This window comes from Chlorocebus sabaeus, chromosome 12, assembly GCF_047675955.1.
Source record: "Chlorocebus sabaeus isolate Y175 chromosome 12, mChlSab1.0.hap1, whole genome shotgun sequence".
In the NCBI taxonomy this organism is placed as follows: domain Eukaryota; kingdom Metazoa; phylum Chordata; class Mammalia; order Primates; family Cercopithecidae; genus Chlorocebus; species Chlorocebus sabaeus.
This window is the reverse complement of record NC_132915.1, coordinates 30,110,975-30,127,832: the sequence shown is the minus strand read 5'-3', so window position 1 is coordinate 30,127,832 and position 16,858 is coordinate 30,110,975. Positions and strand designations below refer to the sequence as shown.

Sequence of the window (16,858 nt, the reverse complement as noted above, 5' to 3'; positions counted from 1 at the left end):
TACTCAGGAGGCTGAGGCAGGAGAATTGCTTGAACCTGGGAAGCAGAGGTTGCAGTGAGCCCAGATCATGCCATTGCACTCCAGCTTGGGAGACAGAGCCAGACTCCATGTAAAAAAAAAAAAAGAGAGAGAGAGAGAGAGAGATTGATCATCTTATTACTGGCTCCAGAGCTGGGGACCTGAGCAAGACCTCGTCTCCTGGGATAGCTCCGACGCCCTTCCATTCACTAGCCTTGTTGCCACTGAAAGCCCCACTTACTTCTCTGTTCCAAGTTAAAGCTGAGAACAAAATAGTCACGTAAGGAAAATAGATTTACCTACAAAGTGCCCTTTTCTTTGAAATTTAGCAAATAATAAGTCATTTCTAAGGTGTCAAGTTTAAATTAAACTAAACATTTTCTAAATGTTGCATAAAACACATTCAGCTTTCCTTAAAGCAGAGAAAGACAAGGGTTGATGTTTTTCCCTCCTACTGGCTGAGAAATACAGCTCAGGGCAGGATGCACAACAACAAACACAGCCCTCCGAGTCCTTGCCCCACTGTCCTTCGTGCCAGAGCCAAACTCTACAACATGTCGAAAGCATCATTTTCCCTTACAAGAAGAGCTATGTGAAATGCCTACACAGCCCTCGCAGGAAAAACTGGGGAAAGTCATGATAACACCTGCCATCTTTTACCTGCATTTTGTGATTATTGAGCTTGTTTGCACATCAGACACCATTTCATCCTCACAATACTGGCGTGGCCTCCACAGAGCCAACATCCTCACCCTCTCTCAGCAGGTAGGGAAACCGAGGCTCTCAGGGAAGCATCTGGTACTGCCACATAACCTGCTAAGTCAGGCGTCCCATTTAGATTCCACATACAGAATTCTCTACCACCCCACATGGCCACTTGTCACAGAATATCGCCTCACCTCACATAAAGGGCACCTTTGGCATTCTGGATCAAGAGCAAGTAGATCTGAGGGTGCTCCCAACAGAGGGAAGAACCTCAGTGCTCTCACCCGCAAACTGGGGAGGTGCAGCCAGATGAACTTCCCTAAAAGTCCAACTCTGAGGTGCAGCATTAAGCAAGTCCACTCCCTGAGGTGCAAGCTACCCATTTTGCATGCAGTCCTGGTCATCAGGAAGGACAGACCTATGGTTATCAGTGAAATCAGGCACTGCTAGACTCCCTGGTCCACGGCATTGTTAATGCCAAATGGATTCGAAGAGTCATATTTGGGAGCAGAGAGGCTTCTGCAAGCTGCTCACACATCACAGAGGAGCATGAAGCCTTCACCTGCATGGAGCCCGTCACTGCCGGTGGCCATCTGACCTTTGGGTAAAACGTAGATGCTCTGCACTCGCTTCACGGAGCTGCTGGCAGCCTCTGTGTGTTACATGAGTAATACATGAACACTCCATGATCTGTAAGCACCTGAAATGTTTCTTTCTCCTGAAAAGAGTGCAGCTTGGATGTAAAGGAAGGCTGAGGTTGCACGGGAGGCTGCCACTCTGAGTCGGAACCAAAAGAAATAAGGCACCATTTCTTTTTTTTTTTTTTTTTTTTGAGACGAAGTCTTGCTCTGTCTCTCACACTGGAGTGCAGTGACGCGATCTCAGCTCACTGCAAGCTCCGCCTCCCGGGTTCAAGCCATTCTCCTGGAAATAAGGCACCATTTCTAACTTTTAAACCGAGATCACAAAATAAATAGACAAACATATCTAAGTGTATTATCTTCATCTGAAACCTAAACCTTTTTGCAGGTGTTGGCCAACCATGTACTCCAGCAACTTATACTCAAGAATTCAACATGCAGAGAACGATGTCTGTTCTCAGATGTGCAGTACCACCCACCTCTAGACACAGGTGCATCTGTTAAAACAGAGGGGCTTGCTGTGGAGATGTCTCTTCATCCCCAGTTGGGGAAGCATCATTTCAAAGCCGTTCCCACTGTCGCTTCCCAAACACCTTGCATCTGTTACTATGACACGGCCACACTCAGATAAGCCAACCCTCCATGTGAGCACTAGACAAGTGATCTTCAAACAGTCTATGGAGTGGGAGGGACCTGCTTTAATTTTTTTTTTTTCTTTCAGTTTCCAACGTACTGTGGTCTGGTACTTTGGCAAAATACAATAAAAATGAATTACTAGAGCCCCCCCCCCACCAAACTTTTTTCTTGGCCAGGTACGGTGGCTTACACCTACAATCCTAGCATTTTAGGAGGCTGAGGTGGGAGGATCGCATGAGCCCAGGAGTTCAAGACCAGCCTGGGCAATATGGCAAAACTCTGTCTCTACCAAAAAAAAAAAAAAATTAGCTGGGCGTTGTGGTGCTCACCTGTAGTCCTAGCTACCTGGGAGGCTGAGGTGGGAGGATCACCTGAGCCTGGGAGTTTGAGGCTGCAGTGAGCTATGACTGCACCCCTGCACGCTTGCCTGTGCTACAGAGCTGGAGGGCTGTGTCGTGACGCAGTGCTGGATGCAGTGTGGGTCTCGGGGTCCCGCTCTGTCACCCAGGCTGGAGTGCAACGGTGTGATCACAGCTCACTGCAGCCTGAAACCCCTGGGCTCCAGCGATCTTCCTGCCTCACCCTCCCAAGTAGTCAAGCAGTCAGAACTACAGGCACGTGCCACCAAACCCAGCTAATTTTTTTTTTTATTTTTTTTTGTAGAGATGGGGTCTCACTATGTTGCTCAGGCTGGAAACTATTTTTTTTAAATAGAAAACAAGTGTTGGCAAGGATGTGGAGAAATTGGAACCCTCATATATTAAGCTAAGAATGTAAAACGATGCAGCTGCTGTGAAAAACAGTAACGTGTACCTCAAAAATTAAATACAGACTTACCATAGGACCCAGCAATTCCACTTCTAGGCATATACCCAGAAGAAGTGAAATCAGACATTCAAACAAAGACCGGTACACAAACGTTCAAAGCGGCACTATTCACATTAGCCAAAAGGTGGAAACAACCCAATATCCGATGAATGGCTGAACAAAATGTGATCTATCTATCCATACCATGGAATGGCTATCTATCCATAGCCACAAACAGGAATGAAATACTCATCTATATGACAGTGTAGCTGAATCATGAAAACATTTAAGTTAAGCGAAGCAAGACACAAAAGGCTACATATTATGAGATTCCATTCCAGAATAGGCAAATCCATAGAGACAGAAAGCTGATTAGTGATTACCAGGGGGCTGGAGGAGAGAAGATGGGGGGTTTCCTTTTGGGGTGATGAAAGTGCCTTGGAACCAGATAGAGGTAACGGTTGCCCAACTCTGTGAATGTACCAAATGTCACTGAATTGGACACTTTAATTATGGTTAATCATGTTAGGTGGATTTCACCTCAATAAAAAATAGGCTACTAGAAAAATGAAAGACAAAAAATATAAGCCCCAATATTTTATTAGACTCAACAGACAAAACTGCTCTATCAAATTGCTGTAAAGTTTGTTTCCTCTCTATTTCTCATCGCCCCTCTTAGACAAATAACAAAGCACCCCCAGACCCACATCAGACCATGGTCCCCACTCTGCAAACCCTTGGATCCCACCCCACCTGGCTTGCTCAGGGTCACCCCTACAGCAATTGTGACCCCACGCATTCTGTGTATCCACAAATTCTTCCTCTACTGGGATCACCTCATCAGCATACAAGCCTATTATAAAATCCCCTCTTTAAAGAAAGAGCCAAGGCCCTTCCTTGAACTCACTTCCCCACAGGTTGATGCCCCATCCCACTATTCCTCTTACAGCAGAACTCCTGAAGAGCTGCGTGTACTCACTGCCCCAGTTCTTCTCTCCCATGCACTCCTGAATACGCAGGCAGGCTTTGGTTCTCACCTCCCACCAAAGTGGCCACTAAGAAGTTCATTGATCACTTCCAACTTGCAACAGCCGACGGTCGATTCCAGTCCTCATCTCATTTGACCTATTAGCACTCTTTGGCTCTCATTAAAATCCTTTAATTTGGCTTCTAAGGCACCACTCACCCACAGTTTCCCTCCTGCCTCACAGGCTGCTCCTCCTCCCTCTTTTCTTTGCTAGTCCTCCTCATCTACAGGGCCATAAACACTGGAGACATGCAGGGCTCAGTCCTTGGTCCTTTATTCTATACCTACATTCATCTCTCCAAATGATCTCATCCCATTGACTTCAAACAACACCTATGCACTGAACCCCCAAATCATCATCTCCAGCAGAGATATTTCCCCTCCACCACAGACTCCACACATCCCACTCCTAATCAACAATCCACTTGGGTGGTTCATGGACATCTCAAACTTAACACATGGAAAGTTAAACTCGTAATGCACACAAACTTGTTTCTCCCATAGTCATCTTTACCTCAATAATTGGAAACTCCAGTCTTCCATTTGGTCAGGTCAAAAATTAAGGAGTCATCCTTTGCGCCTCTCTTCCTGTCCAATCCAAAGCCCAACAGCAAATCTTGTTGGTTTTATCTTCAAAATATATCCAGAATTCGACCACCCACCATCACCACCACGCTCCCACCCTCACTCAGCCACCATCTTCTTTTGCCAGAATTACTGCCATCACCTTCTAACTGGTCTCTCAGCTTCCACCCTTGCATCCTTATAGTCCATAAGAAAACAGTCATTAGGGTGATCATTTAAAAGCACAAGACAGACAAATCACCCTGTGCTTCAACCCTCCTATGGCTCCCCATCTCACTTGAAATAAAAGTCTAGGGGGCGGAGCAAGATGGCCGAATAGGAACAGCTCCAGTCTCCAGCTCCCAGGGCGAGCGACACAGAAGACAGGTGATTTCTGCATTTTCAACTGAGGTACTGGGTTCATCTCACTGGGGAGTGCCGGATAATCGGTGCTGGTCAGCTGTTGCAGCCCGACCAGCGAGAGCTGAAGCAGGGCGAGGCATCGCCTCACATGGGAAGCGCAAGGGGGAAGGGAATCCCTTTTCCTAGCCAGGGGAACTGAGACACACAACACCTGGAAAATCGAGTAACTCCCACCCCAATACTGTGCTTTAAGCAAACGGGCACACCAGGAGATTATATCCCACACCTGGCCGGGAGGGTCCCACGCCCACGGAGCCTTCCTCATTGCTAGCACAGCAGTCTGCGATCTAACCGCAAGGCAGCAGTGAGGCTGGGGGAGGGGCGCCCACCATTGCTGAGGCTTAAGTAGGTAAACAAAGCCCTGGGAAGATCGAACTGGGTGGAGCTCATAGCAGTTCAAGTAGGCCTGCCAGTCTCTGTAGACTCCACCTCTGGGGACAGGGCACAGCTAAACAACAACAACAACAACAAAAGCAGCAGAAACCTCTGCAGATGCAAGCAACTCTGTCTGACAGCTTTGAAGAGAGCAGTGGATCTCCCAACACGGAGGTTGAGATCTGAGAAGGGACAGACTGCCTGCTCAAGTGGGTCCCTGACCCCTGAGTAGCCTAACTGGGAGACATCCTCCACTAGGGGCAGACCGACACCCCACACCTCACACGGTGGAGTACACCCTTGAGAGGAAGCTTCCAAAGCAAGAATCAGACAGGTACACTCGCTGTTCAGCAATATTCTATCTTCTGCAGCCTCTGCTGCTGACACCCAGGCAAACAGGGTCTGGAGTGGACCTCAAGCAATCTCCAACAGACCTACAGCCGAGGGTCCTGATTGTTAGAAGGAAAACTAACAAACAGGAAGGACACCCACACCAAAACCCCATCAGTACGTCACCATCATCAAAGACCAGAGGCAGATAAAACCACAAAGATGGGGAAAAAGCAGGGCAGAAAAGCTGGAAATTCAAAAAATAACAGCCCATCTCCCCCTCCAAAGGAACGCAGCTCCTCGCCAGCAACGGATCAAAGCTGGACGGAGAATGACTTTGACGAGATGAGAAAAAAAGGCTTCAGTCCATCAAACTTCTCAGAGCTAAAGGAGGAATTATGTACCCAGAACAAAGAAACTAAAAATCTTGAAAAAAGAGTGGAAGAATTGATAACCAGAATAATTAATGCAGAGAAGGCCATAAACGAACGGACAGAGATGAAAACCATGACACGAAAAATACATGACAAATGCACAAGCTTCAGTAACCAACTTGATCAACTGGAAGAAAGAGTATCAGCGATTGAGGATCAAATGAATGAAATGAAGCGAGAAGAGAAATCTAAAGAAAAAAAAAGAAGAAGAAATGAACAAAGCCTGCAAGAAGTATGGGATTATGTAAAAAGACCAAATCTGGGTCTGATTGGGGTGCCTGAAAGTAAGGGGGAAAATGGAACCAAGTTGGAAAACACTCTTCAGGATATCATCCAGGAGAACTTCCCCAACCTAGTAGGGCAGGCCAACATTCAAATTCAGGAAATACAGAGAACGCCACAAAGATACTCCTCAAGAAGAACAACTCCAAGACACATAATTGCCAGATTCACCAAAGTTGTAATGAAGGAAAAAATCTTAAGGGCAGCCAGAGAGAAAGGTTGGATTACCCACAAAGGGAAGCCCATCAGACTAACAGCAGATCTCTCGGGAGAAACTCTACAAGCCAGAAGAGAGTGGGGGCCAATATTCAACATTCTTAAAGAAAAGAATTTTAAACCCAGAATTTCATATCCAGTCAAACTAAGTTTCATAAGTGGAGAAATAAAATCCTTTACAGATAAGCAAATGCTTAGAGATTTTGTCACCACCAGGCCTGCCTTACAAGAGACCCTGAAGGAAGCACTAAACATGGAAAGGAACAACCGGTACCAGCCATTGCAAAAACATGCCAAAATGTAAAGACCATCGAGGCTAGGAAGAAACTGCATCAACTAACGAGCAAAATAACCAGTTAATATCATAATGGCAGGATCAAGTTCACACATAACAATATTAACCTTAAATGTAAATGGACTAAATGCTCCTATTAGAAGACACAGACAGGCAAACTGGATAAAGAGTCAAGACCCATCAGTCTGCTGTATTCAGGAGACCCATCTCACATGCAGAGACATACATAGGCTCAAAATAAAAGGATGGAGGAAGATCTACCAAGCAAATGGAAAACAAAAAAAAGCAGGGGTTGCAATACTAGTCTCTGATAAAACAGACTTTAAACCATCAAAGATCAAAAGAGACAAAGAAGGCCATTACATAATGGTAAAGGGATCAATTCAACAGAAAGAGCTAACTATCCTAAATATATATGCATCCAATACAGGAGCACCCAGATTCATAAAGCAAGTCCTTAGAGACTTACAAAGAGACTTAGACTCCCATACAATAATAATGGGAGATTTCAACACCCCACTGTCAACATTAGACAGATCAACGAGACAGAGAGTTAACAAGGATATCCAGGAATTGAACTCATCTCTGCAGCAAGCAGACCTAAGAGACATCTACAGAACTCTCCACCCCAAATCAACAGAATATACATTCTTCTCAGCACCACATCACACATATTCCAAAATTGACCACATAATTGGAAGTAAAGCACTCCTCAGCAAATGTACAAGAACAGAAATTATAACAAACGGTCTCTCAGACCACAGTGCAATCAAACTAGAACTCAGGACTAAGAAACTCAATCAAAACCACTCAACTACATGGAAACTGAATAACCTGCTCCTGAATGACTACTGGGTACATAATGAAATGAAGGCAGAAATAAAGATGTTCTTTGAAACCAATGAGAACAAAGATACAACATACCAGAATCTCTGGGACACATTTAATGCAGTGTGTAGAGGGAAATTTATAGCACTAAATGCCCACAAGAGAAAGCTGGAAAGATCTAAAACTGACACTGTAACATCACAATTAAAAGAACTAGAGAAGCAAGAGCAAACACATTCAAAAGCTAGCAGAAAGCAAGAAATAACTAAGATCAGAGCAGAACTGAAGGAGATAGAGACACAAAAAAACCCTCCAAAAAATCAATGAATCCAGGAGTTGGTTTTTTGAAAAGATCAACAAAATTGACAGACCGCTAGCAAGACTAATAAAGAAGAAAAGAGAGAAGAATCAAATAGACGCAATAAAAAATGATAAAGGGGTTATCACCACCGACCCCACAGAAATACAAACTACCATCAGAGAATACTATAAACACCTCTACGCAAATAAACTAGAAAATCTAGAAGAAATGGATAATTTCCTGGACACTTACACTCTCCCAAGACTAAACCAAGAAGAAGCTGAATCCCTGAATAGACCAATAGCAGGCTCTGAAATTGAGGAAGTAACTAATAGCCTACCAACCAAAAAAAGTCCAGGACCAGATAGATTCACAGCTAAATTCTACCAGAGGTACAAGGAGGAGCTGCTACCATTCCTTCTGAAACTATTCCAATCAATAGAAAAAGAGGGAATCCTCCCTAACTCATTTTATGAGGCCAACATCATCCTGATACCAAAGCCTGGCAGAGACACAACAAAAAAAGAGATTTTTAGACCAATATCCCTGATGAACATCGATGTAAAAATCCTCAATAAAATACTGGCAAACCGGATCCAGTAGCACATCAAAAAGCTTATCCACCATGATCAAGTGGGCTTCATCCCTGGGATGCAAGGCTGGTTCAACATATGCAAATCAATAAACGTAATCCAGCATATAAACAGAACCAAAGACAAAAACCACAAGATTATCTCAATAGATGCAGAAAAGGCCTTTGACAAAATTCAACAGCCCTTTATGCTAAAAACTCTCAATAAATTTGGTATTGATGGAACGTATCTCAAAATCATAAGAGCTATTTATGACAAACCCACAGCCAATATCATACTGAATGGGCAAAAACTGGAAAAATTCCCTTTGAAAACTGGCACAAGACAGGGATGCCCTCTCTCACCACTCCTATTCAACATAGTGTTGGAAGTTCTGGCTAGGGCAATCAGGCAAGAGAAAGAAATCAAGGGGATTCAGTTAGGAAAAGAAGAAGTCAAATTGTCCCTGTTTGCAGATGACATGATTGTATACTTAGAAAACCCCATTGTCTCAGCCCAAAATCTCCTTAAGCTGATAAGCAACTTCAGCAAAGTCTCGGGATACAAAATTAATGTGCAAAAATCACAAGCATTCTTATATACCAGTAACAGACAAACAGAGAGCCAAATCTTGAATGAACTTCCATTCACAATTGCTTCAAAGAGAATAAAATACCTAGGAATCCAACTTACAAGGGATGTAAAGGACCTCTTCAAGGAGAACTACAAACCACTGCTCAGTGAAATAAAAGAGGACACAAACAAATGGAAGAACATACCATGCTCATGGATAGGAAGAATCAATATCGTGAACATGGCCATACTGCCCAAGGTAATTTACAGATTCAATGCCATCTCCATCAAGCTACCAATGAGTTTCTTCACAGAATTGGAAAAAACTGCTTTAAAGTTCATATGGAACCAAAAAAGAGCCCGCATCTCCAAGATGATCCTAAGTCAAAAGAACAAAGCTGGAGGCATCACGCTACCTGACTTCAAACTATACTACAAGGCTACAGTAACCAAAACAGCATGGTACTGGTACCAAAACAGAGATATAGACCAATGGAACAGAACAGAGTCCTCAGAAATAATACCACACATCTACAGCCATCTGATCTTTGATAAACCTGAGAAAAACAAGAAATGGGGAAAAGATTCCCTATTTAATAAATGGTGCTGGGAGGCCAGGCGCGGTGGCTCAAGCCTGTAATCCCAGCACTTTGGGAGGCCGAGACGGGCGGATCACGAGGTCAGGAGATCGAGACCATCCTGGCTAACACGGTGAAACCCCGTCTCTACTAAAAATTACAAAAAACTAGCCGGGCAAGGTGGCGGGTGCCTGTAGTCCCAGCTACTCGGGAGGCTGAGGCAGGAGAATGGCTTGAACCCGGGAGGCGGAGCTTGCAGTGAGCCGAGATCTGGCCACTGCACTCCAGCCAGCCTGGGCGACAGAGCAAAGACTCCGTCTCAAAAAATAAATAAATAAATAAATAAATAAATAAATAAATAAATGGTGCTGGGAAAATTGGCTAGCCATAAGTAGAAAGCTGAAACTGGATCCTTTCCTTACTCCTTATACGAAAATTAATTCAAGATGGATTAGAGACTTAAATGTTAGACCTAATACCATAAAAACCCTAGAAGAAAACCTAGGTAATACCATTCAGGACGTAGGCATGGGCAAGGACTTCATGTCTAAAACACCAAAAGCAATAGCAACAAGAGCCAAAATTGACAAATGGGATCTAATTAAACTAAAGAGCTTCTGCACAGCAAAAGAAACTACCATCAGAGTGAACAGGCAACCTACAGAATGGGAGAAAATTTTTGCAATCTACTCATCAGACAAAGGGCTAATATCCAGAACCTACAAAGAACTCAAACAAATTTACAAGAAAAAAAAAAACAGGCCGGGCGCGGTGGCTCAAGCCTGTAATCCCAGCACTTTGGGAGGCCGAGACGGGCGGATCACGAGGTCAGGAGATCGAGACTATCCTGGCTAACACGGTGAAACCCCGTCTCTATTAAGAAATACAAAAAAAAAAAAAAACTAGCCAGGCGAGGTGGCGGGCGCCTGTAGTCCCAGCTACTCGGGAGGCTGAGGCCGGAGAATGGCGTGAACCCGGGAAGCGGAGCTTGCAGTGAGCTGAGATCTGGCCACTGCACTCCAGCCTGGGTGACAGAGCGAGACTCCGTCTCAAAAAAAAAAAAAAAAAAAAAAAAAAAACAACCCCATCAAAAAGTGGGCAAAGGATATGAACAGACATTTCTCAAAAGAAGACATTCATACAGCCAACAGACACATAAAAAAATGCTCATCATCACTGGCCATCAGAGGAATGCAAATCAAAACCACAATGAGATACCATCTCACACCAGTTAGAATGGCAATCATTCAAAAGTCAGGAAACAACAGGTGCTGGAGAGGATGTGGAGAAATAGGAACACTTTTACACTGCTGGTGGGATTGTAAACTAGTTCAACCATTATGGAAAACAGTATGGCGATTCCTCAAGGATCTAGAACTAGAAGTACCATATGACCCAGCCATCCCATTACTGGGTATATACCCAAAGGATTATAAATCATGCTGCTATAAAGACACATGCACACGTATGTTTATTGCAGCACTATTCACAATAGCAAAGACTTGGAATCAACCCAAATGTCCATCAGTGACAGACTGGATTAAGAAAATGTGGCACATATACACCATGGAATACTATGCAGCCATAAAAAAGGATGAGTCTGTGTCCTTTATAGGGACATGGATGCAGCTGGAAACCATCATTCTCAGCAAACTATCACAAGAACAGAAAACCAAACACCGCATGTTCTCACACATAGGTGGGAACTGAACAATGAGATCACTTGGACTCGGGAAGGGGAATATCACACACCGGGGCCTATCACGGGGAGGGGGGAGGGGGGAGGGATTGCATTGGGAGTTATAACTGATGTAAATGACGAGTTGATGGGTGCAGCACACCAACATGGCACAAGTATACATATGTAACAAACCTGCACGTTATGCACATGTACCCTAGAACTTAAAGTATAATAATAAAAAGAAAAAAAAAAGAAATAAAATCTAATTGTTTGCAATAGCTTACAAAGACCTGCATGATCTGACTCCACCATCTCTCTGACCTACCCACTTAATGTTTTTCAGGATAAGGAAAGAAGGAATGGTTCCTATCCTTTTACAAAAAAAAGCATGAAAAACAGTAACATGACAAAAAGAAAAACATTCCCTGTAAAATTCCTCCCCACCCCCTGCCCAACATTCAATTTTTTTCATGTTGCCAGCTTTAGCAAATCCAGAGGAAGACACTGAACTTGGACTCATTTTTTTTAGATGATAGAGAAGCTAAACTTAAATTTATTTTTAAAGAAACTGAAGAAACATGAATTTAATGGGCAAATTTATACCTGAATAAGACTTTAAAGACATTAAACTTACTGAAAATACTGTCTTTCAAGTTATTTAGAAATCCCTATTTAGAATAAATAATCACTTATGTATTAACACAGTCAACCAAAGGAACTTACACTTGATGTATCTGCTAAATGTAACCGGTTATGAGCCAGCCTTTGCCAATATCTCACAAATGAATATACTGATGTCCGTATCCCCACCCATCATTTCCTCTCTCTAGCCTCAGCCCTGCCTCCCAGAAGGGCTAACATGCTCTCAAAGAACTCCCCACTGTGTCAATGCTGATAAAACTGAGGATCCAGTGTCCCATGAGATGATCTTTGAGGTGTCCTTACTGACCTCCAAACACAATACTTCCTTTACCTTCCCACTTCCTTTGTAAAAATTCACACAATATTAAAAAACCCAAAATAGCTCACATTTGGAAGACATTAAGCCACACTTCTTTTAAAACTTAGCTGGGATTTTAATTTTCTACATATTTGTACATTCCTTCTCGAAGATAATTCCAAAGTAGATAGTGCTGAGATTTTACAGTAGTTCTTCTCGGCTCTCGTTTCTGAAGCTTGAGCCTCCTACTTAATTGTTAGTGGGTTAGCGGGGTACCAGGAATTTAAGCCTGGGGTCTCCTCGCACACTACTCTTTCAAATAAACACATGGCCAGAAAAGTTACAAGAAATTGTAGGTGGTGTTCACCTATTCTTCTTTCCCTGTGAGCGCTGGTACGGCTGGTCTTTTTCTTTCCTGGACTGTAACCTCTTTCCTTCTGAGTCGCTTCCTTTTCTGCCATAAATTCAAATGCCTACTGCTCCACTCCAAATTCACTCCTCTCTGCTCTAATAAATTGCCTCTTATATTTTTGTCTTATTGCCTTGCTCTGAATTTACACCTTTGTCTCAAGAATGCCAACGCTTCTAAAAATATTCCATAATTCCTGGAGTAAGAAGCGCAAGGCAATTTCTTCCTGAAAGTGGGTTTCATTCTTAATTCTTTGTATAAACAAATGTTCCTTTAACTGCTTTATCCCTAAATTATGCAGAGGCTCCATCAGACAAGCCAGTTAGCATTCTGACCCTTCATGCTTGCGCTCCCTTACAGGGCAAGCTGGGTTAAAAATAATACCAGATTCCTTTTGGAGGCTGAGACGGGCGGGTCACAAGGTCAGGAGATCGAGACCATCCTGGCTAACACGGTGAAACCCCGTCTCTACTAAAAAAATACAAAAAAAAACAAAAAACAAAAAACAAAAAACTAACCGGGCGAGGTGGCAGGCTCCTGTAGTCCCAGCTACTCAGGAGGCTGAGGCAGGAGAATGGCGTGAACCCGGAAGGCGGAGCTTGCAGTGAGCTGAGATCCGGCCACTGCACTCCAGCCCGGGCAACAGAGCAAGACTCCGTCTCAAAAAAGAAAAGAATAATAATAATAATACCAGATTCATTCATTCACTCAACCAACAAATAACAAATAAAAGGCATCATAGCAGGTAAGAAGGTATAGAAAATGTGTTGTTTGTCCTTAGGGAGCTTATAAACAAACAAATACATAGACTCAAAAGCAGTATGAAAGAAGGACCTATGGGCACATATTGTATAGTATGAATACTTAAAAAACAGAGTTCTGCTTGTCCACTCCCAATAAAAAGTAATTCTTAATAAAAGTGAAACTTCAATCAACAATGTGTGCTTCCACCTCTCTGCAGCTCAAACTATATAGGCTCCCGTGACCTATATATTTCATATTAATAGAAGTCCTTTATTTTATGTTAATATGGTAAATAAAGCATACTTTGCCAAGCTATTTTAGACTTTATGGCTCTGAATTTGGAAATCAAAGCATGGTTCTGATTCTTATTCTCTAAGTTCTCTAGAGAGTCAAGTTATTTAGAAAATGAACATATCCATTTACTTAGTACACAGTAAGTTCTCCTAGATTGGTTTCTCTTCCAAGACACTCACTACTGCCCTGATATCCACTTACTGCCTATTGTGTGTATTTCTCACTTTCCTACATCAAAAGAGGATACTTAACTACAAAGAACTTAAACACGGGATCTGCAAACGCAGCAGCTGTAAAGACCTGCCTCTCACCACAGTGAAAATGCTGGGGGATGTTAAAATTGAAGTTGAGGAACTATGTATTTCAAAGTGCTTTGATTCATTTAACAGTCATTTTTTATTTCAAAGCCATTATATCAGAGTTATTTGCATTGCTACTGCATAAACTCTGAGATCTATTGTATTAAAAAATGTTTTATTATGTTATTTTCCCCCAAAAGATAAATATGCCTTCAATTTTAAAATGAAAGTCTTTGGGAAATGAGTTTTCAATATACAGAAACTCACTTCACAAAAAATACCAGGTCTTGAACCACATTTAAAGTGCCCCTGTATTTCATATTGATCCTCTATAAAATACATTTTTAGCTTCCAAAGGGGAGTGTCTCATCTTACTCCTGTCACTCTAAGAATCCAGAAAGAAAAAAAAAACATGGTATTAAGAATCAAGCAAGGCAAAGTCATTTTATAACTAAATTCTTTAAAGGATACTTATCCAGGCTTCACATAGCAATAAACTTTTCAACAATTACTAACAGCTAAGCCATTAGAGACAGCTAATGACCCAGTACTGGATAGCCATCCTCTCTCAACCCCAAATCCAGTCTGTATGACCAGATACCTACCGCTCGCCCTGGCTTCCGGGTAAGAGGGAGCATCCTCGAAAGTGAAGAACTGGGGCACGCTCTGGCCCAGGTAAGAGGGAGGCGGGTAGTAAGAATGCATCCTGTACTGGGAGCTCATTGCATGGCGGTTCTCCATGTTCTTCATCTGCTTAAAAAAAAAGAAGAAATATACTGAGACCAACATTGTATGTCACAACTAGTACAATAATTGCCTAATTCTTTAAAATAAGGTAACAGGCTGGGCACAGTGGCTCATGCCTATATTCCCAACACCTTGGGAGGCCAGGGTGGGAGGATCACTTGAGCCCAGGAGTTCAAGACCAGCCAAGGCAACACAGTGAAACCTGTTTTCTACATAAAAATCAAAAAACTGGCTGGGTGTCATAGTGCACAAGTGAGATCTCAGCTCAGGAGGCTGAGGTGGGAAGATCACTTGAACCCAGGAGTTTGAGGCTGCAGTGAGCCATGACTGCTTGCACTACTGCACTCCAGCCTGGGCAACAGAGCAAGATCCTGTCTCAAAAAAAAAAGAAGCAAATTAAGGGAATGGCCTATTTAAGTTGGAAGTGGCCTCAGCCATGAACATGCTCCTCCAATGTACTGGGCCTAGAACTATGATGGTGCCCTTTATATCTTAAGGTCCCCTCTAAAGCACCCCTGAAATTCCTTCTGGTCATCTGGTGCTCGATTAACCAGTATAAAAGAGAACAGGGTGGTGGAGAGGGGACAGTGCTGCTTAGGAGACAACACAATCTGCTGCAACACTAACACATTTGTTTGAACGGGAGCAAGCTATCAGACCTCTTCCCATGTTTCTTCATGTGTAAAACTGGCATTTTATCTTGGTTACCTTACAGAGTTCATATGAGGAGAGTATTTAAAAAGACTGTAGGCTGGGTGCAGTGGCTCACACCTGTAATCCCAGCACTTTGGGAGGCCGAGATGGGTGGATCACGAGGTCAGGAGAGCAAGACCATCCTGGCTAACACGGTGTGGTGTTAGCCAGGGTGTCGTGGCCGGCGCCTGTGGTCCCAGCTACTCAGGAGGCTGAGGCAGGAGAATGGCGTGAACCCGGGAGGCGGAGCTTGTAGTGAGCCAAGATAGCGCCACTGCACTCCAGCCTGGGCGACAGAGCGAGACTCCGTCTCAAAAAAAAAAAAAAAAAAAAAAAAGATAAACCAGTTCTGTTCAGAAATATGAATAATTTCAAAATAAACTAGAATAATTCAAAATCATGTTTTCCAATGAAATATTTTAAGTGCTACTTGAAAAAGAAAATAGGACTAACTTGACAGAGCCTGGTAGTGTAAAACTAGGTACTGGGCTTCCTCATTTTCTATGAACATGTAGATTCTGGACAATTCACCAACTAACGCTAGCTTAAGTGTACTTTGGGTATTATGATGCTGTTTGATAGAAAGAGCTAATTCCCTGATTTCTGCCTGATGCTTTGAGAAGCTCAAGGAATTTATTTTTGATCTCTACTGCTCCCAAGCTGAAATCTATGTTCTCATGAGTGGATTATTTCTTCTGGAGAAGCAAAGAAGACATCATTACAGGTGACTATTTCCTTTCAAGTGAAGTTTACCTGGGCAAGTCCCCTTTGTCCTTTCTGGTTTGTTTTTCTAAAGTATATTAAATGGTGTCACTTCTAGGCCAATCACCCTGTTTTCACTTTCTACCATTACATTAAATTTTTACTAAATAAAAGGTTAAAGAAGCTTTACTTGGAAAATAGCAAAAAAGGAAAAACTGGCTACCCCCAACGAGTAAGACCACATGGCAGGAGAGTCCATTAAGAAGCCATTAAACCATTTAAGAGAAAAGGGACAATCGTGGTACCTACTTACTACACATACCCAGTTATCAATTAGAACAGTGCAGCATCTTTCAATGATTCCCAGCATCTCTCAATGTGCATACGAATGGCCAGGGGGTCCTGTTAAAATGCAGGTCCTGATGTATAGTTAAGACTGGGGTGGAGGCCAGGTGCAGTTACTCACGCCTGTAATCCCAGTACTTTGGGAGGCCGAGACGGGCGGATCACCAGGTCAGGAGATCGAGACCATCCTGGCTAACATGGTGAAACCCCATTTCTACTTTAAAAAATACAAAAAATTAGCCAGGCATGGTGGCAGGTGCCTGTAGTCCCAGCTACTCAGGAGGCTGAGGCAGGAGAATGGTGTGAACCAGGAGGCAGAGCTTGCAGTGAGCTGAGATTGCGCCACTGCACTCCAGCCTGGGCAACACAGCGAGACTCTGTCTCACAAAAAAAAGACTG

At 43.1% G+C, this 16,858-nt stretch overlaps 1 protein-coding gene across 2 annotated transcripts in view; it reads right to left on the bottom strand.

The window, feature by feature from the left end:
• DMRT1 (doublesex and mab-3 related transcription factor 1) overlaps positions 1-16,858 on the bottom strand; it is a 134,703-nt gene that overhangs the window by 45,713 nt on the left and 72,132 nt on the right. For both annotated transcript variants that reach the window (XM_007969398.3, XM_073022171.1), the window contains exon 4: positions 14,578-14,722. In XM_007969398.3, coding sequence (XP_007967589.1) covers positions 14,578-14,722 — 145 coding nt within the window. The remainder of the gene's footprint in view (positions 1-14,577; positions 14,723-16,858) is intronic.